Here is a 27771-nt window from a genome sequence, read left to right as displayed (position 1 = left end):
TGTTCTAGAGAAAAACGTGATTACTAACCACTGGCTCCTTATGTATAAAAACTAAGACTTTGGAAATCATTTTACTGCACCCAGGCTCTGGATCCGGTTCTGCCGCTGTTCCTGGTCCGTGATTTCAGGCTTCTCGTACTGCGTCAGCTGCGTGTTCCCCTTCACTTGCGTTCACAGCTGAACGAGGAGAAAGAAAGGGAAATAACGGCTCCAGGGGACGCGTGAGGCAGCGGCGCTGGTGGCGCGGTGCGAGCCGCTGCCCTGTCCCTGTTCCGAGCCCCCGTGGCAGGGCGAGGGCGGCCCCTCCAACGGCCGGGCCCGAGCGGGAGGCGGCGCGGGGCGGGGCCGAGCGTAGCGGCCGCCGGGGGGTGGGGCCCTCCGCGAGCGGCCGTTGGAGACCGTTGCCGACCGTTGGCGGGGGGCGGGGCGGCCGCGGAGGGCTGAGGCGCGGCCGGGGCGCTTCATGGCCGCCCTCTCCGGCGCGCCCGGTGGCAGAGGGCGGCCGGGAGGGACACGTGTCGCTCGGGCCGCGGGTAGCGGCGCCGGGAGCAGGCAGAGATGGCCGCGTCCCGCCGCGGTGAAGCGACGCGGGCAGCGCCGCCGCGCCCCGGCCTGGCGCCGCTGCGGAGCAGCTGAGCGCGTGTCGCGGGACGCCGGTTTCTGAGCCGTACTGGTAAATATGGTGTCGTGTCGCCGCGGCGGGGGGCCGAGGATGCTGCTGGGCGCCGTGCTGTGCGCGGCCCTGCTGCTCGGCGGCGGCGCCGGGCACGACGACGAGTGGATCGACCCCACGGATATGCTCAACTACGATGCGGCCTCGGGAACCATGAGGAGGCCTTACAAGGTGGGCAGCTTTCCTCCCCCCGCCAAACCCCGCTGAAGGACGGCTCTTTAAAGTGTGCAGTCAGAAAATGGCGGCATTATACACTTTTGATCTTATAATTTCTCTGTGTTTATTGATTATGATGCAATTTCATAAGAGTATAGCTTTGGTTAGAAACTGCACGGCAAACAAACAAACAACAACAACAACAAAAACTGCTTTTCTTGCCCTGGGTCTTACAAACCGCTGACTTGGTAGCAAGGGGTTATTTGTTAGGCCAGCTCTGCTTAATGTAAGTGTAATGTAGATGAATGTGGGCTAAATGAAGCGGGAAACTGCAGGAGGAAGAATTCACTTCCCTTAATGGTGAGCTGTGTTATTTCAGGTGACTAGTTAAGTGCTTTTTTACTGTTAGATTTGTGTTGCACACTCATAAATCAGAGGAACCCTGCTTTTTGCTTTGTACAAGTGCTTGCTGACTAGTTGTGGCTCCACCTTGTCTCCCTGAGCAGCAGTACAATGTTAAACAGCTCTTGCCGATTCCACAAACATAGCACTAATTGCTTTGAATGTTAAATTTCCAACTGATAAAAGCTGGGATATTCAAAGCAGTAGCTATTTTTGGCTTGCACTGCCCATTTCCCCAGCAATATGGACTGAGCCTGATGGGTGGTTGAAGGAGTGTTATGGAAGTACGTGGCGTGTGCGAGTGCTGATAAGGAGGCACTGGGCATCGGTGTTTATCAAGGAGGCACAGGAGAGGGTTTAGACTCCGTGGTCCAGAACTTGCAGACATTGAGAAGAGCTTGGAGAGAAAGGAAAAAAAAAAAAAAACGGTAGTTTTAACAAAGTGAATCAACTACTTTATATGAGGGAGTGGATTGCCTGATGTATATCTGTATCTATGTATATGTGTGTGTGTGTATATATGAGATACGTATTGTTTACACTAAAGTATATGCCAGTATATAGCACTGTGAACTGCTGCTGTATTGGTATGTTTTCTCCTCTCCAATTTGTTTTCGCAGCCTTGATAAATAAAATTTAACTAATGCATTTTAGAACCTAATTTTCTGGAGCTTAAAGAAAAGGTTTAAAGTTGCTGTCAAGCTTGGGAGCTTGTGGTAACGAGGTGACAGTACACTGTGGATGCCTCTGTGTTTCACCTATAAGTAATGAGTAGCATGATCAGAACTGTAATCAGGCAGCCAATAGCCATACTTACTGAAGGAGGGCTTTCAGCCCTGCATACATACCTTGAGGAATTTTTTGGGGGACAACTGACATCTTTGTCAGATCTGCTTTTATTAAAACTTTTAGCATGGATTTGCTGGTTCCTGGGAAGCTGCATTTTCCTGGGGAGGAACCCCGAACCCATGGGGTAGCCTGAAACTGCAGCAGAGCTTCTTGCAGAGGAGAGAACAGGAGGCCATGTGTGAGGAGGCAATATGAAAATAAAGGCAGGCAGCCAAGAACATGCTTCAGTATTTGCTTTCAGTCTGGGTGGCTCTGTGGTCAGCTGCTCACTGGGGAATCTCCTCTGGTGAAAACCATCTGTTTACTTGCTGAGACCGTTGTCAGCCCGTGCGGGTATCTCATGTGTTTGCTGAGCTCACGGAGGGGCGAGAGCAGCCTGGGAAGGAAAGGAGAACCCTCACTGTTTGGTGGAAGCAGGGGTTTAGATGAGCTTAAAGCACTTATCACTCTGGAGCGTAAAATAACAAGAGAGAGCCAAACTTACGGTAAATGTTAGCAAAAAGACCAGCACTCAGTTTTTAGCTCCTTTTAAAGTGCCCAGACTGTAAATATATAACTGGATATATTGTATTGATCATATTCTTATGTGCAATTTGATTATAAAAACATGTTTCTCTTACACAATTGTAGGTCAACTATCGTGACTCTGAGGATAAGACTTTGGATGCAGTTAGCGTGGAGAACTTAGCAAGTTGCTCCAGGGAGGTGGCTGCCTTACGACAAAAGGTCTGTGGTGGAACTTGAGAAGATTTTCCTGCCTTTTTTTTTGTGGTTGGTGCTACTTGGTGATGCAGTAGATAGCAGAGGAGATGGATTGCTAGGATAGCTTGTGAGAGACCATGCGCTATGTAGGGATTCTTTTCACAGAAGGGGAGACTGCAAGGGGTTTAACTCAATTCCATCTTCCTTTTAGCTCTGGCAAGTTCTCTTGCCTGAAGCAGTAAAGCAGAGTTTGTGGGCAGTTTAAACATGTTATGTTTCTGCAATGTGCAAAGTTAAGAAAAGGAATCTCCTATTTAAACTGTTAAAATCTGTTAGATTGGGAAGGAGTGGGTGGGGAGGATAAAGCAAGTGTTTGTGGCAGGACTGTAAGGCAGTGAAAGCCCCAGGGCAGCATCTGAAGCAGCTATAAGAGCCTGCACTGCTGCTTCACCTGAGGCCGGGAGGATGCGGTGGTGCTGGCATCACTGTCACGGTCCCCGCTGCCTTCAGCCTTTTGGACACGTGGTGTGGGATCTGATTTTCATGTCATTTACTTAAGTGTGTGGTTGTAGTTTTTTTTGTTTGATTGATGTAAACTTCAAATTTAAGGAGATCAGATCTTCAAATCTTTTATTGCTGCTGAGGTTAGTACTTGGACAGTTTCATTTACAGACCTGAAATCTTCCTCAGTGGCCAGACCCGTGGAAAGTAATATGAATATATAAAAACTTAGTCTTTAGCAGCTATGTATGATTTTTTTTTCTGTTATGCTAATCTCAGGATAATTATTGAGCTACAAATATGTTCTTCTGGTAATCATTAGTTAAATGTGTTGGGATTTTTTTTTCTCTTCCAAAAAGGCTGATTTGAGCAACAAGTGATTAAACGACAATGTCTTTACCTTGCAGGTTGAAGAATGTGAGAAGAGGAGCACTGTGTCACATGAAAGCCGTAGCTTCTATATTTTTAAGCGATACTTGAATAAGATTTTAAATGAGGCTGGAAAACTTGGTCTTGTAAGTATTTGAAGACTGATTTAACGTTACATAACATTGAATTAGAATTCAAATTACTATTTATGTATTTCTCACTGTTATCAAGTGTTGATTAATTATTTTGGCTTACTTTAAATTAAAAGGAAGAGAACTGAATTGTAAAGAAAAAAAGATAGAAGCATGTGCATCCAGCTTTAGTGTTAGAGACTTGCTAGAGTATGTCCTGAGGCAGGCTGCCTCCAGCTCTGCAACGCACGCAAAGGACGGCTGCTGGAGTTCGGGATATGCGGTTAAGTATCTGCTGATGGGATGCAGCTATAGTAACCCTCTGTTCTGCTCATATTAATGAGTGTTAAATTTATAAGAGCTAGTTTTCTGTTTTGTTTTAGACTTTTCCCTTGTCCAGGGGTAGTAGCTTTCTGCAGTTTGTGTAAGAGAATCACCTAATTAATTCATTCTAATGTCACGGATACTGCTACAGCTGTAGTGCATTCCCTTATAATGGCCCTCATCCTGCAGTTTGTCACAAAAAGATGCTGGTACACAATGAGGATATAGAATTAGGATTTTGGCTAAAGATACAAAAATCTTTACCTGCATATATTTCTAAATAGGCAGCCTAACCATTGTTTTGTTTGGCTTTTATCCAGCCTGAGGAGAACATGGATCGTGTGCATTACGATGCTGAGATCATCCTTACCAAGCAAACATACGTGGAGATCCTCAGGTTCCTCCATGAGGATACGTGGCAGTCAGGCGCTGTGGATGATGCTCTTAGTGACATTCTGATTAATTTTAAGCACCATGATTATAAAGCTTGGCATTGGAGATTTGAAGACACTTTTGGAATTGATCCATATAATATGCTTATGGTAAGAGGAGGAGGGAGGTGGTTTATTTTGTTTTAGTGTTAAAGATTACTGTTTTCTCCAGTTTTTTTTTGTGCAAATCTAGCCAATAAGTGTTGCCATCTTAACTGCAAGTATGAAACAGTCCTTTCCATTCTTACTTAGAGTCAGTCACTCAAGGTGTTTCTTGGTTCCTGAAGATGGGAGTGATATATTCGGTTGAAGTAAATATTAAGCTTGTTTCTTCCTGTGGTGTTCCTTTCTTGCTGGGGCTTTGCTTTTCTGTGGCTCTGTGATATATGTTCTCTTCTTTTGTTTCATTTTTTGTACTTTTTGTATGCGCCATGATCATTAGACTCTATTTTCTGAGCACTTTAATAGCAACTGTCATTTTTCCAGACTTGTCTCTTGTTCAAATAGGTGCAAGAGCTGTTGATTTCAGCAGGAGCTGGAACCTATTTGTACTGAGACAAGTAGATATTTGAGACCTTAGATCTTACAAGTTAGATCTGTACATGTATTTTGTTGAAATATTTTGTGTAAGGCTTGAAAGAAGAAAGAGAACTTAGCCACATATGAAAATTCATAATCCTTCAAAACAAAATTACAAAGATTTTAAACAGCGCTAAACTGAGGATTTATAGTATGCTTAAGCTGTCCAAATAAAATGGAAATGAACTTGAAAATTAATTCTTGAAAATTCAGCATGTGCTTTTATTATTTTAGCTAAAAGGATTTTGAAAGTAGCCTGTATAGTTTCTAGGGGTCCATGGATATCAACCCTGCTGTCCTTTCACCTCCCCACCCCCTATTCTGCAGAAATGGAATGATTTAAATTCTGTAATTTTTAAGTTTGATAAGTAGTGTGACAAATATAATAATTAAATATAATAAAGAAGTGAGCATTTGTAACGCAAGCTCCTGATAGGAATAAGCACTGATAATACTCTAAATTTTTTCTGCCCCTTTTTTTTTTAATATGGTGGCAGATAGGCTGTAAAAACAAGAAAAAAACCCCTCTCGTTTCATGTAAATGAAGCTAGTAAAAGCAAAAACTGGAAATTTGTTTATGTATATTGGCAGTATGCCTGGAAAATTCCAAACCTAGATCATAACTTTTTTTCCTGCTTTCTTTTTCAGATCCTCTTGTGCTTACTGTGCGTTGTAATTATCATAGCTACAGAGCTGTGGACACATATTCACTGGTTTACTCAGCTAAAACGTGTTTTATTAATCAGTTTTCTGATCAGTTTTGCATGGAATTGGCTTTACTTGTATAAGGTAAGTTGTTTAAAATTTCTCACCATTTTAGTTTAACGATTTTGTAGTTATCAGAGATTTTGGGTTTTCTTTTAGTTTATTTAAAAATATAATTGATTGCAAAGTAAATACAGGGATGAAAGTTTTACTTTGTGTATTGACAGGTTTATTAGGTTTAAAAAAACAACAAAAGAAGCACTGCCAATTTCTGTCTGGGTGCAGAGATGCCTCAACTTGCTGCGGAAATGTAAACTCTAAGGCAGCTTGTTGGGAAAGTCTTCCGAAAACAGTATGATTGATGTTGGCTTTGTTTGTTTCTTCAGAGATTCACTAGCTGGAATTGTATTTAATGGGTGACCCAGCAGAGATGAATGCTCCATTAATGGTCATAAAGTAACCAGTTGTAGAGTGGTATTGGAGTTAATGAGAAGGAATTTATCCTTCCAGGCCATAGCCCAGAATGGAAGTCCAGAATCCTGCAGAACACTGCAGTACTGGATTTGCAGACAGGGAAGTGCGGCACGGCAGAGTTAGGATGGTCCTTGATTGAGTGGGCTGCTGTGGGAAGGACTTAGTGTGGGGTGTTAAAGAACTGATGTTTTGACTGAAAAAAAAATCTTTTCTATTATGAGTTGGAGGGCAAAAATAGTTTGTGTTAGGAGGGCTTGTGTTTGTGTTACGAGGCATTATTTAAAAAAATAGAGAAAAGTGTCCTGGTGTTTTAATTAGTAATTTCATGATAACAGTCTGTCTTCTCCCACTTCGCCATCAAATCCAAGTGTATTTTAGGGAAACTTGTTACCAACTGGCTTTTGCCGTAAGTTTTTATCTTTGATATCCAGCAGTTGGTACTTCGAAGAAAACTGCTTTCCTCCAAGTCAAAAAAGTCATACTGTTTGGCGAATGGAGATCTGCCTTTCCAGATTTGTAATAATCTGGATCGCAGCACTATCTTTATTTCCTACATGTAATTCTGATTCTTCTGCAGATGGCCTTTGCACAACATCAAGCAGAAATTGCCAAAATGGGGCAGTTTGATAACGTCTGTGCTGAGAAGGTGGACTGGAGTGGAAGTCTCATTGGTAAATATTTGTTTGGTTGTTCTGTAACAGTTATTAAGGCCACAGAACATTCAGAATTATCCAAGCTAGTAGGAACATTCTGTAAATAATTTCTTGGTGAGTACTAAGTGTGTTGAACCATCTTCTTAAGCAGTGTGTGAGTGTGTGGTTAAATCATGGTTCCATTCCACAGGGCTTTCCTTCCCAGGCCTGGCAAGGAGAGCTCATCGGCCACGCTGCTGTCTAGAGCACGTCCTGGGGTTACTGCTCAGCGCTAACGCTTCGCGCACTGGCCGTTCTCATCGCACGGGTGCCCCCTACTTCCCTCCAGTACCAGTCAGCGCGCAGTTTAGTCAAGAGAGGGCAGAATTCAGGAAGATTTCCTCATCTTCTAAGCACTCCATATTCATGTGAATACAGAAGCCTGTTCAGTAGCTATTCACCCCGTTATTATTTTATGAGCATAGGTGAATATTTTTTATTAGCCAATTGAGTTGAATGGTTGCAGTTCTTAACAAATGCCTGTTATCTCTTTCCACTGGAGCTTATTGGTTATGATTGCTGTATCTTTGTCAAGTTTTAAGTATGACTCCATGAAAGTCACACTGCAGTTAAGTCATAAATTATTTGTTCATAGCTTAGTTAGGTTCTGCTCCATCTGTAGTTGACGTGTTACTTTCTATCTTACTCCTGTGTTGTAAAGTATGACAAAAGGAGTGAAAAAACCGTGTCTGTGCTTTGACTATAGAATGGCTCAGAAGCAAGTGGACATTTCAGGATGATCCCTGCCAGAAGTACTATGAAACCCTACTTGTGAATCCTATTTTGCTGGTTCCGCCGACAAAGGTATTCACCAAATAGGATGTAATTGCTCGTGTTTATGTTTAATCAGTGACAACATTGCTTTTCTGTGCATCTTCTTCTAGGCCTTGGCTATTACTTTCACGACCTTTGTAACGGAGCCTCTGAAACACGTCGGGCAAGGCATGGGCGAGTTCATCAAAGCGCTCATGAAGGAGGTGCCCTTTCTCCTGCAGGTGCCCGTGCTCATCATGATGGCTCTGGCGGTTCTGGTTTGTATGCACTTGGCTTCTACTTACAGCATCACTAAGCGTATTGTAACTGATGTATGTATTGATAGTTAAGTATTTTCATATAATACTTATGTGTATATGTAAGTATATATTACTTATATATAACAATATACTTGTACATATGTATGTATTGCTTAAATTTCTTACTTATACTACTGAAAGATTTGTTAGAACAGTTAAATTCTTCTAATATACAGGGTTCAAGGGATTTATTTCCTTGACAACATTTTTATAGTACAGTTGATTTGTCATTAGAAATAGTTAAGTTTAAATTTAGCCTGTCTTTCTCTTCCACACTTCATTCCACATTTGCCATGTAGGAATAAAATAGTAAGGTAACCTAAGATCCTAGAATCTATGGCAGTTTATTTCTAACTCAGCTTCCACCTGTGTGCAATTTGAGTTTTATATATAAAAGCACTGAGTTTTGAGCTTATTGTAACCACTCTGATCATCTGAGCTGCTCCTTCCAGGTCTTTCGTCAGTGTGAAGACTGCAGTTTGAGTCTTTGTTCTGATTTTTTTTTTCTCTCTCCCAGGGCTTCTGCTATGGTGCAGGCTCTTCAGTGTCCATGTTAAGATACTTAACATCCCCTCAGAGGCAGACGCTCCCTCCACCCAACAGCCAGCAGGACTCAGTAGACTTCAGGCGGTACCACGCGGGTGACTTGGACACCTCCCCTTTACGGGAGCCTCCTGCTGTGACCAGAGGGCCCTTTGACAGAGGCGATGCCTGTGCCAGGCCTGGCAGCGGCAGCAGAAGCCCTGACCTCGCCCGTGCAAGCCACGAGTCGGACACGCAAGTACAGGAGTCCCACAGACTAGAACCCAGTGTATGTTAGCTAGCCTAGGGCTCTCTGAGCCCAGATTAAACTTACTAGACTGAAGTATCAACTAGTCTTAGGACGGAACTAGCTTCAACAGCAAGCTTAATCCAGATGTTGTGTAGAGGCGTTAAGAAATACCGGTTGCCTTGTAGAATAGCCCTAGATAGAGTGTTTCAGGCATATTTTTTTTTGTTGAAAAATAGTGGGCAATGGTTAACAGTGACAGGAAACTACCACTCTTCATTGGAGCACCTTACAGTAAAGGATTTAAATAACTTCATTATTTTGGTGTTTAAAACGCTGATCAGCCTGAGGTTAAAGATTACCCTCAGAAGAGAAAAAAATCAGTACTGACATTTCTGTAAGGTACAGAATACATTTATATTAAAACTAGACCTATATTCTAGATTGTGCTTATTTCCATGTACAGCTTCCCCAGGGGAAAAAAAAGCTGCCAAATATATTCCAGAGTTTTGCCTCTGGAGCTGATACACCTGAGGAACTGGATCCCCTCACTTCAGCTTGCTTAATAGCTTATTATTAATTTTTACAGACTAGATTGCACACTGAGTCTGACGTTTGTAGACTAGCAACTCTCACAGCGGAATGTCTTCCTGAAGAGCCTGCACCTGAGCAGCACAAACAGCAGCTGGGCAAAGCAGAGCAAGGGGCTGGAGAAAACTACACACCTAATAAAAACCTGGAAGAAGAAAGTCCTACAATGGGAGCACTGGAACACAAGAAAGAGAACGGGGTGTCGTGTGAATCACAGGAAAGAAACTGAGGAGTCATCACACTGTAAGTTTTGCTTAAGCTGTATTTGTCACACATTTGTTGTGTTTTCTACATTTGAGACCTAGAGTGGAACATCAGCAAGCTGAGAGAACTCGCCTTGGTCACAGCATTAGCATCTGTAGGGTTTCAAACAGAGAGGCTGAGTGCACATTATCCCTTTACTGCTCTTGGAACTTAGAATAAACTTACTAAGTAAGATATTACATAAATATTATATAAATAAGATATTACAAGTAGTTATATAACACAGCATTAAATAGAAACAGGCTTGTGGTGTTGCTGCTCATCCTAAATCAAATTTGTATAATATGTTTCAAGTAAAATTAGGTATTTTGTGGTGGGGCAACATGAGTTGTTTATGATTTAGCTAACATTTGTCTAGTAAAACAGCTTGAGGTTGCTGCTGTTTAGTCTGATTCTGCTGCAGCACTGATATGTAATTACAGCTCCTCTAGAATTCTCAGGACTAACTGCAGAGAATTCTGTCTTTCAAATCACTTTTAAGTGGGCAGAATTGTCAGCTCAGTTCTGCAAGATCTTAATGATTATCTTCTAGTGCAATAATCTGCCTAGGAGTAAGGAACTGATGCTGTAACACTTTTCCTAGGAAAATTCCCAGTGCTGGAGAGGGAATAGCAGACATTCCAGGAAAGGTACTAGAGAGCTGCTTAAGGAAGTAATGGCAGCATGTGGGTTTGGAAGAACATTCTGGCATTTCCCCGTAAGTGCAAGGAGAACAGTGTTAGCTTCACTACAAGTCAATTTTCAAGGCTTAAAAAAAAGCTGTAAGAATGTATATATATAAAAAAAAACAATTTTAATTTAAAGATGGAGATCACTTGATTTATACCTGGAGCGAATAAATTTTCCACCTTTGCTGTTACAGTCTGTGACTTTTAGCTCACAAGAGCAGTACTTAAACGCAGCTCAGGGCTAGGAGCCACATCAGGACCGATGCCCATGGAACAGGGGGGACAGTGACAGCAGCAGCAGGAGTGGCTGGGGTAGGTAACAGGCAGCACAGACAGTTGTTGCCTCCAGCTGCAGGAAGGACCTGCTGGCCAGGCTGAGCCCCTGGGGCCTAGGGCACTGGAGGTGCTCCAGGCAGCACCCACATCTGCTAGTTACAAACAAGTACATCCTCTTAACAATTATGCTGACTTTTATACTTTTATTCTTAAATATTACCAAAATACGTCAAGCATGCTTTTAAAAGCATACTTTTGAATTAAACAGAATTACAAGTAACTTATTAAAAAGCATTTTTTTAATAAAAACTCATTGTAACACAGTTTAGAAGAAGCAAAGACAGAGTAAGTACTGAGGCTATTCATTTCTCAATTATTTTTTAAAAAAGTACAAAAGAAAACAGAACCTTTTTCCAGGAAATTACAAATTGCAGACGTGGGCAGAGGAAGGGAAATCAAGTTTTCCTTAAAAAGAAATTATACAAACTTAGGTTTTACACTAGACAGAGATAGCAGTAGAATAGAATCCACACATCTGTACCACGAGTACCTTGACAGAAAACCCCTATTAATGTAAGAGATTACAGGCAGTTAGAGGGAGATGCAGTAGTCAGTGATTCCAACAGACACTGCTAAAAGTAGCTGCCAGCTACGAACACGAGCAGCAGCTCTACCTTTAACTACAGGTCGGTGAGGGTGATGATGCTATTTATAAAAAGAAAGAAGAAAATAAAATTACTAATTGCTTTCTTTTTTTAAAAAAAAAAAGGCATGTATGTTTTCCCAGCAAACAAAAATGATATGTAAGATGTTACTGTACAGAACAAGCCTGTTACTTGCTTCAGCTAGAACTTGGTCCTTTTATAGCTGCGGGTAAATGCACCCTCTGCTCATCCATTCTCTTAGCTTGCGATCGTAAAATGAGGCTGAAAAAATCCTCATCGGGAACAGTAGGTCCTTTGGCAGCTGAGGGGGGAGCACATCTTTGATCATCCAGTCTGGAGCCCTGCAGAGACACCAAGCAAGAGCAGTGTTTATTTACATGATAGAGAAGGCAACTTATAAAAATTACTCAAAGTTCTAGTTTTCTGATGTAAGAGACTTACAAGGGTTTAATTTCTAAGTTTTTTTCTCTAGTAGCTGAGCATGCAGAGAGATCACACTTCTGATATGAAATTGCTAGGTCAAAGGTGCAAATACTGAAAATACCAAATCTAGTTGTCATTATTAACTAGGTTTGTTATCATTAGATAATAACTAGATACATCATAGCAACATAACTAATCATCATTAATAGTTATCATTACTATCATTGTGTGCAACAATATTTACATGTTTTTGTCTCGAAGCATAACTTTAGCATTGCTGCTTTGTGTTTCTAGTCAGACAGTGCAGAAAATAGGCTCGTCCTCTGACATACCAGCTCTGTTCTTTCTTTAGGTGAGGGTTCTTGCTCTTTTCTTAGAAGCTGTCTGGCACATGGCAGGAATGGGACTTTACCAGCTCGTTTTCTTTCACTGCTCAGGGAGTAAAGCTAGCTGTGCTGGTGTAGTGCCTGGACACTCTTTCCCAGGCCGCTACTGGTACCTGGGCACAGCGGTGCTGCCACTGCCCTGCGGGATGTGCCCGCTCCAGCTCTGCGCTCCGCTCGCGCAGCGGCCCCTCCTGCACAGCAGGGCACACGCGGAGGGCATTGCCTGGCACTGCGGAGCTGCTACAGATAGTGTGAGGAGAGCGAGAATCCCTCAAATGAATCTAGAGATTCTGCGAGCAGAGAGCAGACACGTTACTGCTTCACCACACTGATGAACATGCCACCGTGTCCGGTTCTGCTTCCTGCCCAAGGTAACCTCAGAAAACCTAGTCTGGATCCTTACCCATGCCCCAGAGTACCAAGGCTCTGGTTCTCTTTAGTTATAATGTGCTCTAAATGATAACTGGACACATCACTTATTGCTATGAATTAGTATTTCAGTTTATCACAACAGGAATAATAATCATAATAATCAAAACTGAAAATTTAATAGTAAATTATTTCATTTGGGAAGTTAGAAGGGCATCTGATTCACTAGAAATCCTAACAAATGAGATCTAAATGCTTTTTCTCTAAACAATCATTTTACCCATGCCTTTCCTGCATCCCTCCAGTTCATCACTTCATTTAAATTGCTAACAGCGTAATAATTTGGAGAAATATTTCTTATAAAGAATTCTATTATCTTACAGAGAGTTACTTTATGTCCCTATCCTGCAAGCCAATTTACATCTTAAAATACATGGTAAGCATAGAAGCTTACTTGAAGAACTTAAACACACAAACTAAATTCCCAAAGACTCGGAATCTGAAGATTGTTTTTGCTTACCTGGCATTTTACAAGTATGTCAAAGAAGTCGTCGTCCAGGTCCCTGTTGGCGCTGGCCACGAGGCGGTCGAGGCGCAGGCCGGGCAGGCGGCTGCAGCTGGCGCGTTGGTCATCGAGGCGGCGGCTCTGCGAGCTGGCCAGAAGGTCCAGGAACTCGTCTGTGTGGGGAGACACCACGGAGGCTGAAAACGCTGCAGGAGAGGAATAAAAGCAAATTAGCCTAGAAATAATTCCCCACCAGAGAAGGTCTGGCAGGCAAATACATTTTAAAACAGTATGTGCCAGGAACTAAATTCAGATAGGGATGTTAATAAAAACCATTACATTTTCTCATTGTTTTAGGTGGAGTAGAGGATGTGGCTACGGCAGCAGCGGAGAATCTGTTCTTCTCCTGGAAGAAGCACCTCTGATCATCCATCCTGTTACTCTGGAATCGACTCAGCAGGTCAAAGAACCCCTCATCTGCCACTGTCTCCCGATTGTTTTTCTGAAGAGGACAGAAAAGTTAGAGCAAATGCTGAACTCAAAGGCACCTAAATCCAGGACAGCTGCATGGTGGTTTCAATCCAGCAAGATTTTTTTGTATTCGAGTATCAGAGACTGCTAAGCACTATTTTTTTGAGTCATCCATTTTCTATAGATGGAGATTTATCCTACAGTAATAGCAAATGCTAACATTATGGCAACATTTTTGGGAGATAAAATCTCTTAGAAACATTTAACTCTGAAACTGAGAGAACGGGTACTCTGATCACTACCACAGGAGGTTTCTCCTCAGCTCTTAACACACCAAAATTCAAGTGTCCATCAAGGAAAAAACAAAAGAGCAGTAATGAACATATTACAATTGCTCCTCAGATATATGGTTCTCATTTAGATCTAATGATGAAATTCTTGTTAATTTTAACTGACTTATGTCAGGAGTGTAATGACCTATAAAACATGATTTATCAAAGAAAAATATCCCACGGGCTGATTCCAGGCAAGCTTGAAAGACAGTAAGAGTAAGAAACCTAGATTTTGGTTCCGTTTGGAGAAATATGATCTGAGAGAGATTCTAGAAATAAAATGTACGTGCCAGCTGACCTAAAACTTTAGAAAATCTACCATGAAAAAAAATGTAATAGTCAGAAAAGCTTAAAGCCATCATCATCCAGGAGACGTATAAAAATGGTAGATTGTATATCAACTCAAGTGGAAATTAGGTAAGCAAGTAAAACTAAAACAGATACCTGCAGGAATGTGTTTGCTGTAATTTTCATCAATGGAAGATTTAATAAAAAAGCGGTAATCTCCAATCCTACCCTTTGGGAGGCTGGCAGTCGATGATCAATAGAATTACTGGCATCCTGCAGGACTTTGGAAGTGCTGCTGGTTTTGTACTTTTTGCCTTTCAGTCGATTTACAAAATGCAGCTTAGCTGAAGGTTTGGCAACCAGGGGTTTCTGCTTAGCAAGAATCTCACTGTTCCAGTTCTGAACCTAAGAAAATAAGAGTCATGAAATTAACTCCGTTAATTACGTTACACCGATGCCTCTCAGAATTGCTTCTTTTCCACCTCAAAGTGAAGCAACTTTACCTTTAGTTGATCCTGCCACTTCGCTTTTGGTTATATCATGTATGTGATACATGATTAGTGAGATCTTATTTACCTGAAGCAGGTTAACACTCTTGTAAAGGTAGGGCTCTTAAAGGAGCCATAGTGGGACACCTGATAGATTAAAATGTGGTATAATGGTGTATTTAATCAAACACCCAGAAGTTTTCCTTACTGTCTGGGGGTAGTTAATATGACTGCTAAAATTCAGGTACAGGGGGCAGTTCCCCCAATGACATTTTGACACTTGAAATAAAACATGGCTTTAGAGGGGGAGAGCAGAGCAAAGCCTTGTGTGCAGCAACTCTCCCCTAGGCTTTTGCAGAGACCGTTAGATACACCCACGTCCCAATAAAGCTTGAAAAGGAAGAGTGAGACAAATGCCAGCAGTCTGACTTCGTCACCCTGACTGAGTTTGCATATTTTCTCTTTGAGAATAAACAAAATTATCCACAAAACAGATAAGCTACAACTAACATTCTTTTATAATAACTGCACGAGAAACACTTTTTCCCTTGATCCACCATCAGAAATGGTGTCCGTAAGCACAAATCCAGCAGCAGCACTGCCTGTCACAAGGGAATTTCCTTTAAAGGCTTAAGCTGCACCCAGGAATGGCAGTGTGGAGAGCAGCGTGCACCGCAGAGCCGCCTCGGAGCCCCACGACCTGTTCGGTAACAAAAACCTTCATGGGAGGAGTGGCCACATGCTGCTACAATAGGAGCTTGAAGAAAGCCCTTTACTAAAAGCTAGGCTGGGCTACAAGGTTAATACTTTATTATAAAAATCCATGTGAAATGTTTTGGTATATTTAGGGGAAGATCTGTCGCACAACATTTTGAAAGATATCACAGATAAAGGGATTTAGAGATAAGAAAATACAGCTGGTAATAACCAAAAGTTTAGAGAGTCCCCAGAGAGAAACAAGTCTGGAATAAACCCCATTCTCATTTTAAATCAGTGTTCAACAAGGCTCTGGGCACGAGTAAGCTCTGCACAAATCACCACATATGAAAGATACTGACTTACCTGCCTGGCAACAGTCTTACTTGTCACCTCTAATTGTTAGACCTGCTTTTACCTAATTGTTAAGATCAGCTAAATGAAAGGAGATGCAAATGACACATCAACGTTTGCCACCTTCTTTCAAAGCAGTTAGGTACAAAACTTCTGATTATCTTGTCCTAGACCCTCTCTTGATAGCAAAGTCATACCTTACAGTAAAACCCTGGGAAATCTTTTTTGCAGCCTTATTGGAGGACCAGAGAGAAAAGTGCCAACCTTTTCTGGCGTTAGTTTCATCAGTTCCATGTTTTCCATACTGTGACGGCGTCCTGCTCTCGGCCTGGCACCTTCAGGAAAGAAGCAGGTTCATCTTTTCATCACTGAGATCGGTGGTGGTACCGTCGAAGCAGGGCTCTGCCTGTATTCGCCTAACTCCAAGATACAGCAACCCGAGTTCCCAAACGGTGCGGTTAAACTGACCAGCAGACAGCAAATACAAACAGCCCCCAAACCTCACAGATCTGTAGAAGGACCATGGAGCTCATCAAATTAACCATCTTCTACGGAAAGCCTCGTGTTGCTAAGATGGCCAGACATAATTTGGTAGCAAGTATACAAACTTCCCCCCTTGAAAAATGAGAAATAGCTAGAATCTCAATATTCATGTGAAGGAAATAAGCAATACCCTGTCATTCACCATGTAAATCCTCCAAAAAATTAGGGGCTAAAGGGGCCCGGTACCGCAAAAATAACCATTACACAAAGCAGCAACATACACGAACAATTACGCAAGTAACAGATTTTTTTTCTTTCTAAAGTTCACTGTTAGGATTCTATAAATAAGCACATACCATTCAAACTATTATCAGCCACGTGGTTTTCTGACATCATGGAGTTATTTGTGCTATAGCTCAGCCCAAGAACCATCTGAAGATCAGAGAGATTCAGTCTAGCAGTGAGTTCTCCACTTCTATCTCCAACCTGCAGCCATATAAAATAAGCAGATCTAGTACTGCAATAAAATATGTACCTATGTAAATATAAAGCAAAGATCTTCTCCCCGAGCCCCTGGTTGAAAACTGAATTAGCTTTTTATTGTATTTTAATGCAAAAGCTAAAAGCAGGGTATAAAACCAGAGCCTGAAGTAATCCTGCTTCCTCAGTACAAGGCATGCAGACACATTGTACCTACTGCCCTGCCAGGAGAGCAGAAGGCAGCGGCCGGCACGTGCGAGGGGGTGCAAATCCTACCTCTCTGGAAATCTCCAAGTGCCTCTCTGCAAAGTGCATCGCTTGGTCGTGGTTCCCCAGGGCAGTGTAAGCATTGCCCAGGCTCCAGCACGCGCGGCCTTCACCAATTCTGCAAAGAACGAGCCCATGGTCAAGCACAGCTCCCCTTCCTGACCCAACACTAGGGGGCAGGTTCTCGGAACGAGGCCACTACTGGATGGCTGCGCCAAGGAAAAACAAGATTCCCATCAGAAACTCTGCCAACACGGATGCATTAAAGTATCTTGATTAAAGAACTGTGAGCTGGGCATAAGCATAAATGGGAACAAATCCCGTCAAATCGTGGATTTTCAAACTCTCAGCGCACAACTTATTCCTTCCAGTTTTGCAAGTGTTATATGTAGCAAATGGATCTTCCAATCACCTACCTGTTGCCCCAAGGGAAAAGAAAGCTACAAAAAATTGAACAAATTTTAGTTGCACCCCACCCAACATTGTAGAAAAACTCAGAAATCATGGTCTTAAAAACACGCGTTACTTGCTAGTGGATTTATTCTTTCCCTTCTCACTGTTCCTCATTTGTGGAAAAGCAAAAGATACCTGTTCTTATGAAAGTATGCAAAAGTACTGGAGTCAAGTCCTAGAAAACAAAGATCTGCTTCTGTTTTTCTTAATTTACAGAGGAAATACTGATACAAGATGTGGAAACTGTCATTCATCAATGCTGTAAAAAACTGAAGAAAGGCTCAGGCTCACTACCTGAAATACCTTCAAGAGGTTTTTTTTTTCCATTTAGAAACTAGAACCCAGCATTGTAGAAATTCACATGAATTCAGATGTCATATAGAAAAAAGCAGATCTAAAAGGTAACAGGATTTGGTTTAAGTGTCACACATACATTAAACAATCTCTCGGGACCTACTTATCATTTAACTCCTGAGCAATCACCAGGTGTTTCAAATGATAATCGATTGCTTTTTCGTAGTCTTGGAGCAAGGTGTAGGTGTTCCCCAGGCTGTAGCAGGCCTGCGCTTCCACTGCTCTGTCCTTAAGCTGCCGAGCCAGCTGCAACGTCCTCCTAAAAGAAACAGGAGGTCACTGCAGAAATCACTGGGAGGAAGTTGTACATAGTAAGTTTGTACATAGTGTGCAAACCTGTGCAACTAAAAATCACTTACACAAATTCATCAAGTTAAGTAACTAGGCAAATTTGCTAATCTATATCTCATAAAATTTTGTAAGATTTTAAGTGCCTTTCTTTCTTCCACTTCCCTGCAAACAATTTCCATTCACTTTATTAGGGAGCAAACTGGTCACTTAAACTAATTTCCTAATTTGAATCAGTTGCTTCGTCAATAATTTATAGCAGTTTTCCTGACAGTTTGGACTTGACACAGTTTCCTACCAGCATTAAAATAAATGCAGTATATTCTCCATTGATGCCATAATACCTGAAACCACGAAGCCAGCTTGTCCTTGCTGGCTAAGAGGAATTGCAGTGCTAAGCAGATTCTGCTCCATGTTCAGCCTTTTTTCCTGTTTCCAAAAACAACAGGCAGCCTAGAGTCACTAACACCCACACTGTACCTTTGCAGTGTATTTTCCCAAGTTACAGCAGCAACAATTGCTTGTACTGAGGGGATGAAGAAAACTTCTGGATTAAGAATACAGCTCGAATTTTGACATGCACTGTATCAGCAACACTAAAGCCTGCTCTTATCTCTCCAAATTTTTATTAAGAGCTAAGGCAGTAATGTTTGATCTGCAAAATGACAGCAAAAAGATGTCTGCAGTGTCAATAAAGTCTATAAAGTAACCAAAATGTTAAGAAACAAATACTTTGCTAAATAAATCCAATTCATCTCTAAGTATATGCTGAAGAGATGGTCATTCTACAGTCAGCTAAAGTGCTAAGCACAAGGAAAGTATAAATGTGTAAGATAGATATGAAAGTTATAAGCAGTCAACTAACTTGTAGTATTCAGAAGCAGTTTCAAATTCACTCAGGAATATGTAGGCATTTCCAAGATTGCTGTAGGCTCTTCTTTCAGCTGAGGTATCACCAAATTCTTTTGCAATTAGTAGACGCTTTAAAATATTAAACAATGACATTAATCAGTCAGCTTTACATTACAGAACACACACACGCACCCAGGAGTGCCTGCCACCGCGTGAAGCGCCCGTTCTTCAGGCCAGCACTCGATCGGGACAGCCGGACCCGGAGCTGCGCGTTAAGATCCAACGCCCACCTTGCGCCGAGAGCCTTGCAAGAGGCAACACAACCCGCGCCCACGACACCGCAGCCGCCAGCCATGTGCTGCTGGCCCAAGCAGCGCTCCCTCCTGAGCACTGTCCTACCTGTTCGTGGGCTATAACTGCGCTCCTGAAGTTCCCCAGAAGGTAGTGGGTATTGCCCAGGTTCCCAAAGGCTCGGCCTTGCGCCGCTCTGTCCCCCAGCTCCGTTACTATCGTCAGGTTTTCCCTGGTGAGAGAAAAGGGAACAAAGGGGGAAGAGCAGCAACCTGTAAGTTGTTTTTTTTCTTATAGTCATGGTCACCAGAAAAATCTCCCACTGTTCTAATGAATTAAATGTTTGTATCCTCACAATCATCAGCATTTAAAGTTGCTACTTACTCATAATAATTTGCAGCTTTTTCTAATGCATTTTTCACATCATCTGGAAGCTCGCCTGGCTCATGAGTCCCTGCACAAGCTACACTTTTCCCTTTAGAGTGATAAACATTTCCCAGATTGTAAAGTGCTCTTGCTTCTCCCACCTAAAACAAAAGCAACACGTTAAAAAGGCTCTAAACTTCGTGCTTTAGGCTCGTGTCTTGCCTAACAAGTCAGCGCAGAAGGCAGAAAAGCTCTAAGCACCTGCCAGGAGATGCTCTGACCCTTCTGAACAGGCTCATGTCACCCTCATCACTCCCACTTGGTCACATTCCTCAATCAAATTGCTTTGCTTACAGTTTCCATTCAAGGTGTGAGATACATAATTCTTGACTCTAATTATCCTTAAAAATTAAATAAAATGTGAAATATTTATAAATATAGGTCCTGTAATCTCCTAGGTGCAAAAAAAACTCTTCAGCAAAACAGATTCTCATTTTTTAGAAGTAATTTAATTCCCTCTGAAAAGTGACATATTCATCTTATTACTAATACAAAGGGATTCATTAATATATATGGTTTTCTAGTAACACATAGCTTGCTTAAAGGATTCCTCAGCAATTCTTACCTTATCATTAAGCTCCCTGGAAATATCCAGATGTCTCTGACAGCAAACAATAGCTTCCTCAAAATTCCCAAGTACCTTTAATGTGTTGCCCAGATTCCCACTAGCTTTGGCTTCACCCAGCAGATCTCCAATAGTCCTAAAATTGCAGACATAGAGCAACCATCACATGGTGCGGAATGGGAAATCGGAGAGCAGACTGATGCATGGTGGACAGTTACAAGAACTGACGAAATTGCCAGGGTAAGGGAGGAGGAAGGATTTGTCCCCAACTGTGGTCAAGTCCTCCATTAGGTGTCTTTGTCTTTTAGTGGATCTATACAAAGTCATTGAGAGTCAGACACAAATGGTATATGAAATGCATACATTTTTATATTTGATAGTATCACATTACGGTTTTAGACAGAGAAACACAATTGAGTTCTGCCTAGTAAAGAGCAGAGCTGTCTTAGAACCCCAGAGAACCTGCGAGTTCCGGAAACAGGAAAGGGCAAAGGAGAGCTGGATTTAAAGCAGCCATGTAATTAATTCTCTACAAACCTGGCAAGGTCTCCGTCACCACTGAGATGACGGGGCTGCAGCAGCTCCCACTCCCCAGGTAAAGGGCACCGAGGTACCTGCGGGGCTCCCCAGCCACCCTCACTCACAGGCTGGGGTGGACAAAGGAGCCACCAACCGCTTGTCTTTACGAGAGAAGCGGAAAAGGAGAACGCGGTTAGGGCAAGACTCGAGTTACCTCGCGAGAGTGAGGTCATGGTGATGGTACTCCAAGGCCTTCGCATACTCATGCAGGTAGAAATAGGCATTGCCGAGCTGGCTGTAAATAGCACTGAGCGTCTTCAAATCTTCTGTCCCGACCTGCACAGCTGCTTCAAAGAAAGACACACCAGCTCGGCAATCTCCTGCCTTACAGAGGCGCTCGCCCTCCAGAGCCAGCTCCAGGCAGGAAGCCTCCATCCTGCACAATTGGAGCAGAAAGAGGAAAAGGTCATTTCTGACTAGTGCTTTGCCCGGTGCCTCTGCAGAGCTGGACGTCGTTCGGGCCTCTCCTCTCGCTTAGCACTGGGATTCAGCAGCACAGCGCGAGCCATGAACACAACATTACAAAAGCAAAGGCAGAAACGGAAACTGCAACTCTGAAAATGATAAGCAAATGTAACACTATAACAGAGAGACAGAGAGCTTGGGAAAAAAAAAAGGAGAGAGGAGACAAAAAAAAGTCCAAACTCTACCTTGTGCTTATATAGCACCATTAGGACTTTTAAAATGCAGAGAGCCTTTACTATGTGGACAAAATCAAGCATACAGATTACTGGTGAATACTCTACAAATAGAATATGGTATTTTACCTTTTTATCCTACTGGCTTACAAATGCAGAGCAAGAAATTAAAAGCTGTAAACAGGTGCAATGGATATGGCAGTGGTCAGAGAAGACGAAGATACCAACAATAGGTCTCCCTTCTGTCCACCAACACCCAAAAAAAGGCTATTTTATTTTTAGGTAGATAGCAGAGTTCCTTGCAAAACGGCTTACCAAAACCAACCACACATAAAACCCCAGTAAGTTCAATATTGCTATATATCAGAGACCACGACCACTTTTCCCCAAACTATTTCGCAAGTAATTCAATACTATTTGGTACTTATTTCCTATAATGCCAATGCTTATGAAAAGTCTCACAGTTAAAGGGAGAAAAAAGAAGTAGGTGGAATTAACAATGGGCTACATTTCAGTCTGAGTTACTTAACCTCAAATCCCACTGTTCGATAAGCTGTTGGAATATTTTTGATTATTATGAGCAAAGAAATGTGTAACTACAGTTATAAAGTCCTGCAAGCAGAAAAAAAAAGATATTCATTAAAGAATTACATAGCAGAATTGCAGAACATTAACACATTTTGAACAATGAACAAAGGAAGCTTTGTTAAAGAACTATGCCAAAAAACGGATACATGTGCTTACGCTATTATTATAAGTCAAAAAGAGGTAAAGTTTCAAATTTTAGTTAAGTGTTAATGATTATACATAACATTTATTTTACAGCTTTCAGAGGCAAGGGAGTTAGGGAGGAGGAAGATGAGAAGGAAATGAAGCCTCAGTCTTGGTCTAGAACAATGCAGTACACAGGCCTTTCTGAAACACAAGTATTCTAAAAAGCTCACAAAAGTGCCTTCGTTCTACTTCAAAAAATATAGGAAAACTCAGAGACATTCTTCAATAAAAAATGTGTGCTAATATTATCCAAAAGTGCTACATGCCAGCCTTGTAAGAGTTTTCACACTGCTGTTGAATTGCTCTTCAACCCGCATTACCCAGTAAACAATACAGTGACTCTAACATATGTGTTTGCATCCAAACAGGGCATCTTATAAATTAAATATGTCCTTGTTCTGCCACCATTTGTGATTTACCAGTTGTAGGAATGAATCTTTTAGAATCCTGTCCCTACACTATTTTTCCCTTAATGTGCAAGAACAGCAATAGTAACAATCACAAATACTTGCTGGTCAAAAGTTATTTTATGATACTACTATTAAATAGCCGTTTTGACAAAATGTGAAGATGAAATATTAAATAGATCTGCAATATTTCATTTTTTAAATTAAAAAAACCAAAAGCATTACATTACACTGTATTGTATGCTATGAGGATTTTTTTTTTTGAAAATAATCCACTGAATTCCCACAGAACTTTGAATTTAGCCCACAAAGAAAATAAGCAACCAGCACAGAGTAGTTCCATACCTGCTGCTCTTCGACATTCCACAACTTAAGCACAGGGAGATGAAAGACATTCTTTACTCTCGGAACTAAAAATAATGCACGCTCGGAGGTTGGTAAAGATGCAGACACCAGATTACAACTCAAGGATGACGTTCTTTCCAGGGCCAGTTCCTCAGTTTGGTTATCCATAACACATGCAGTATTTTTATGCTTGGAAATTATCCTCAAAGAGGTTAAAGAATTCCCATTTGCTAGGACACACAGCCTGAGTTTTTATTACAATGTGCATGCACTCTATGCAAAATGGAAATAGGTAGAAATGATTAAGTAGAGTATGCTACACCATCAGCAACTAAAGGTTTAAGATTTAAAACACCTCATTGGGTAATCTTAAATAATCCTATCCCAAGAGGTTCTCTCCGGGCACCTCATGTTAGCTGACAGGTCCAATTAAACTGATGTTTGGAAAATATGGTGCTCCTCAGATTTAGAACATTACACAAGCATACTGATTTCTTTAGTATTTTTAGTTTGAAGGACTTGCAGCAAAACACGTATGTGGCATAACAGTCGAACTCGATGTACCAAGCCTCAGTTCTATTAATTTAACTCATAAATAATTCCTGCTTTCATTTATAATTGCAATGCATCAATCAACTAATAAATGAAGGAAAGGCATAGCTTGAAAAGGTACAAAAGATAATTTCAGAGAATGCTACAGATGAGATTTTTTTGTTTTGTTTTTCTGATATACCGCATTCGATTAATTTTACATTATTCGAAAGACTGCCAGGTGCCAAGGCAGCATCACCATTTCATGAAGGAACTTGAAACCTAATCTTTTGACTTTGCAAGCCAGATTTTATATAAATTATAGAAACAAAAGATCTATTTTTTCCATACAGAACATTAAAAAATATTCATCAATCTTGTCATAAACTTTAGCTTCATATCAACTGTTAGAAATACAAAGGTTAAATGAGAATGAGAATTAATCTTTGAGTAAAAAGAAACCTCAAATTTAAATATTATTAGGAGTACAGTTCTAGAAAGGTCGTACTGACAAGTTGTTAGAATCTGTGGGCAATAAATTAAAGTTTTATTTCTATTTAAACCAATTCTTACTGAGTTTTTACAACTTCAAAGTCTAACCGACAAAGAAGAGAAAAAGAGAGAGAGAAAATGAAATATTCATTTCAATTTACTTGGGCTGCCTGTATGCAATATTAATATTTTATTCATGCTATATGAGATCTATAGAGTCATTCGGTTATTTACCAAGTTGGTTCTAGCCAAACATTGACAAGCTTACTGATCAGGCTTACTGATGAAAACAAGTAGAGATTTTTTTATATATATATATAATGCTTAATAAACAGTTATGAAAATAATGGCACATTTCAGAAAAAAAAATCTACATAACTGTTCTCCATTGAAAAGAATATCACCTCCTAGGAACGATCCCAGAAGTGGTTTAAATGTCCTATGTTAAATAGCATGTAGGCAGACAAGACAGGGTTAGGTTATCAATATTTTAGGAAGTCATTAAATAGTTACAAGGAGAATAAGAAATTACTTTCTCTGTTCCCAAGGCTGAATTGAATTACTTATTTATTCAACACCCAATGCCTAAACAAAAGCTACATTGAATCAGCAGGGACACAAAGGCCCATTCATCTGGGTGCTCCTAACGAAATTCTGCTCCTGCCAAACACGGTCATGCCCTTCCAGATATGATTGTGGAAACCCTCACAGAGGGCCTCACTTTGTTATTCTCCTGCGGGTTGCCTGGACCTGCGCTCCTCTGAAAGGCTGGCACCTCCTGAATAATTTCTCATTTGTAAAACTACCTCATCCTTATCTGTTACTCTGAGCTTTTCATCTCATCTGTCTCCCTTTTGCACCCCCCTCCCCTTTTTTTAAAATCTCTTTTTCGACCTCTCTACATTCTCTTTTTTATCTTTGACACTTACAAGAGAAGAAAATAAACCTAAGGACATTTCTCCCCCAGCCTCCTTGCTTTTCTCCAGTGTTTTGAGTCTCCTTTCCTTTAGCTGTTCCAATCTTACTGTAAAGAACAGAAAAATGGTAAGAAATAAGGCAACAAAAGAAAGCAGGAAGACTGATTTTTATACTGCTAATCTTTTTTTTTTTTTCTGCTCAATCTCACAAAGGATTTCTGAACATTTCTAAGGCTCCCGTCTCAGCACCATCAGTTACAGGCTTCTAGTGTATGAATTCAACAGGCCAAGCAAGGCAAAGGAGGTTCTACAAATACTCACCCTATGGAGCTGTTATTAGTCGTGTTTGTTATCCCTAGCATTTTATTTTCAGTCACTGAACTAGGCTAAAGCTAAGACATATAAGGATTCCTTGTATCTAATTCATCATACCAGAATTTTTGCAAAAGAAAGAAAGCAGAGAAACTGTAGTTTATTTCCCATGTTTTCCCTAATTGGCCATGAAAATACTCTTCCTGCTAAGAACGCAGCTAACCAGAAATAATACTGTACTTGTATGAAATGGAAGACAAGGCCAATCTAACTGCAACCTAACACTGTCAGAACAGCTATTGGAGGATGTACTGCAGGTACCTTCATTTTTCCCAGAATTCGTTTTAAGCAATAGCACATGCTGTCTTGTAATTAAAGGTAGGTAGAAACTTTGTTTCTGTCAGATAACAAAATAAAAAAATAAGACCTCCACAGTGAGGGTGCTAGGATGTGTGGAGAAGGGAATCGGGATTGATGCTTTTTATCTGTTTTTAAAGCAATTGTTTCAGTATTGCTATATCCTTTCCTACTGAACAAGCTGCAAGATTTATCCTTTGAAAGCACATGTACATCTGGTGTAATACATACAGCGCTGCTGTTGTTTTTCAGCATCATTAGAGGGAGCCTGCCACACTAACAGCTTATTCCACATCTAGAAAGGGTCTCCAGAAGCAAGATTGTAGACATTCGCAGAAGGGAAAGCACTCGTAATAACAATTCCTTTTACTCCAAGATATCAAAGCAGTTTTTATCTAAGCAATCAAATCTCCTTAGTTAGGCAAAGAAAAATCTGCTCTAGGAGAAAGTACACCTAAAAATTCATCATTCACAACCGCAATATTGGGACAAGTAAACTGAATTTAATCACACAAAACCCAACAGTTTGCATGAGCACTCTAAAAGGTAAACAGAGAGTACTAAATAAGAATATTTCACATCATTCTTACAAATCAAATCACAATAAAGAAATAAACACTCATGTACTATTCCGAAGCAGCCAACAGCTCCAGTGCCATACAACCATGTACTTATACTAGTATGTTCTCAGAAGCGGATTTTCGTTTTTTAAAAATTGAGAAAAGCAAGAAGAAAATAAGGAGCATCAGCTTGACTTTCAACTTCAATAATACTAACAACAGATGACAAACTTCTGGCTGCAAATTTGCTTAATTTTCTATAATTAAAGTTAATACAGTCTTACCTGTACCGAACATGAAAGGAACGATCTTCCCGCATGTTTATTAAAACATTACTTTCCTCCATTGGGTTGCATTATCAGTAGAGAAATTAATATTGTTCTGTAGCACAGGAAATACTTTAATACGGAGAATTGTTCTCTGAACACCGTTCCAGTTAGTATATTAATAAGTTGGAGTCAAGATATCCTAAGCTTCTGTTGAAATACTCTTCCTTATTAATAAGGTTAGGAAGTCAGTCAGATACATCTTAAACATTCAGCACCGTGTTCAAGTTCTTGCATCTGTGGCCCTTTCAGCTCCATTCAGCTGCGTTTCTGCAAAGGGAACACAAGATGCTTGGCTTGAAGTCTCATTTCAATTAATAACTTGTAACCATTTGCAGCTGATGCAAAAGCACAATGCAGCTCCTACCAAGCAGGGAGTGACAACCAAGAGCTTAAAGCCTGAGCCAAAATCTTCTAGACACACACGACAGTTCCTGAACTCAAGTGCGAAAGCGAGGAAGGTGCGACATAAAGCGGCCCTCTCTCTTTTTAATTGGAAAATTTGAGTAATATAGTGAAGTTCCAGGAGAAAAACTTGAAGGAGGAAAGCTACAGATGAAACGCAGAATATGAAACCAAACAGTTTTCCATGTAAGCAGTAGCACTAAAGCCATGACTGCCTGCTAAGGGTCCAGCGCAATCCCAGCTGCTAGTGTCAGCCAACACTGTAAGCACAGCAGCCGCAGAGCGCTAACACCTCCCCCCATCCTCAAATGCCCAGCACAAGCTCCAAATGCTGCTCCGAAGGGACCAGTAGTTCCCTGCGAATTTGTGAATTGGGCTTAGGCTGGCAGGGAAACAAATAACAGAAAAGAAGTTTTGTGTCCAAAAGCTTATACGCTTTCAAGTGTAATTTTAGTAGAGGAACTGACATATTCATTGCTCAGTGCTATTATTGCCATGCTTTGCAAGTAAAAATATAGTTGTGGAATTCCCAAATGCATATTTCATCAAGGCATTGCAGAGGCATCAAAGACAAAAAAGGAAAACAAGAGCATAATTCAGGTTTTCAGCTGTCGCCAGGATAAAGTGCATCTGTGTCTATTTTTAATTTTAGATGTCGGCAGTGCCTTTTCTCTCATCAGCTTTTTCAAGCATCAGCTGTGGAGGTTGGTGCTTCCCATTACCTACTTGACAACCCCCCTCACACTGATCACTCACATGTTGTGGCCAAAACCTATTTGGTCCCTCCATGCTTATCCTTAAAATTACCACGCCTCAACAAATGGGTGTGGGTTCATTTCTGCAACTACAAAGCGTGACACATTTTACAACACCAGTGCAGACCGGAGAGACCACAGTGCAGGCACCTGCTCTCCCGAAGCATGTCCAAACCCCAAGCCAGGTAATTCCAATAGCAGGTTGCCCAGCCCACAGCGACCGCGTGGGAGCACGCACGGTGCTCGGCCAGGGCAGGTAGGGAAGGGCCTCTTCCACAATGGGAGGCATCCTGTAAACTACTGTATCC

At 41.2% G+C, this 27771-nt stretch overlaps 2 protein-coding genes across 6 annotated transcripts; one reads left to right on the top strand and one right to left on the bottom strand.

Moving 5' to 3' along the window:
- Positions 1-603: 603 nt before the first annotated feature.
- CLCC1 (chloride channel CLIC like 1) lies at positions 604-13480 on the top strand. Of its 3 annotated transcripts, none has more exons than XM_088524363.1 (11): positions 604-844; positions 2711-2806; positions 3691-3798; positions 4434-4649; positions 5766-5906; positions 6874-6967; positions 7695-7792; positions 7873-8019; positions 8579-8872; positions 9420-9664; positions 13335-13480. In XM_088524363.1, exons 1-10 carry the CDS (start codon positions 680-682, stop codon positions 9648-9650), a joined length of 1590 nt encoding a protein of 529 aa, XP_088380489.1. In that variant the 5' UTR covers positions 604-679; the 3' UTR covers positions 9651-9664; positions 13335-13480. The 3 variants fall into 3 exon arrangements, with proteins under 3 accessions (XP_088380489.1, XP_088380490.1, XP_088380488.1); XM_088524364.1 differs by having other exon boundaries at positions 605-844; positions 4428-4649; positions 8579-8842; XM_088524362.1 differs by having other exon boundaries at positions 605-844; positions 4428-4649.
- Positions 11194-26594, bottom strand: GPSM2 (G protein signaling modulator 2). 3 transcript variants are annotated; one of them, XM_088524360.1, is made up of 14 exons: positions 26262-26594; positions 20799-21020; positions 20066-20201; positions 19459-19601; positions 19183-19306; positions 18797-18912; positions 17747-17902; positions 16846-16954; positions 16446-16575; positions 15871-15941; positions 14297-14473; positions 13311-13479; positions 12993-13183; positions 11194-11635 (listed from the first exon to the last, which is right to left on the bottom strand). In XM_088524360.1, the coding sequence occupies exons 1-14, from the start codon at positions 26321-26323 to the stop codon at positions 11471-11473; spliced, it is 1971 nt and encodes a 656-aa protein (XP_088380486.1). In that variant the 5' UTR covers positions 26324-26594; the 3' UTR covers positions 11194-11470. The 3 variants fall into 3 exon arrangements, with proteins under 3 accessions (XP_088380486.1, XP_010214503.1, XP_088380487.1); XM_010216201.2 differs by having other exon boundaries at positions 13317-13479; XM_088524361.1 differs by lacking the exon at positions 14297-14473.
- Between the last annotated feature and the right edge of the window lie 1177 nt (positions 26595-27771).

The sequence above is a fragment of the Tinamus guttatus genome, unplaced genomic scaffold (assembly GCF_059628265.1).
Source record: "Tinamus guttatus ecotype Peru unplaced genomic scaffold, ASM5962826v1 Tinamus_guttatus_pri_ptg000211l, whole genome shotgun sequence".
Taxonomy (NCBI): domain Eukaryota; kingdom Metazoa; phylum Chordata; class Aves; order Tinamiformes; family Tinamidae; genus Tinamus; species Tinamus guttatus.
Note: the sequence above shows the minus strand (reverse complement) of the source record. Positions and strands in the feature narration are given on the sequence as shown.

What these genes read in the sequence shown, in the direction of transcription:
- CLCC1 (XM_088524362.1), top strand. Translation starts at nt 680, where the DNA reads ATGGTGTCGTGTCGCCGCGGCGGGGGGCCGAGGATGCTGCTGGGCGCC. An exon ending in CCATGAGGAGGCCTTACAAG is followed by an intron (nt 845 to 2,710) that starts GTGGGCAGCTTT and finishes ACACAATTGTAG; the next exon opens with GTCAACTATCGTGACTCTGA. An exon ending in TGATGGCTCTGGCGGTTCTG is followed by an intron (nt 8,020 to 8,578) that starts GTTTGTATGCAC and finishes TCTCTCTCCCAG; the next exon opens with GGCTTCTGCTATGGTGCAGG.
- GPSM2 (XM_088524360.1), bottom strand. Translation starts at nt 26,323, where the DNA reads ATGGAGGAAAGTAATGTTTTAATAAACATGCGGGAAGATCGTTCCTTT. An exon ending in AAAGCTGCAAATTATTATGA is followed by an intron (nt 19,307 to 19,458) that starts GTAAGTAGCAAC and finishes TTCTCTCACCAG; the next exon opens with GGAAAACCTGACGATAGTAA. An exon ending in GACTGCCAGCCTCCCAAAGG is followed by an intron (nt 13,480 to 14,296) that starts GTAGGATTGGAG and finishes TGTCCTCTTCAG; the next exon opens with AAAAACAATCGGGAGACAGT.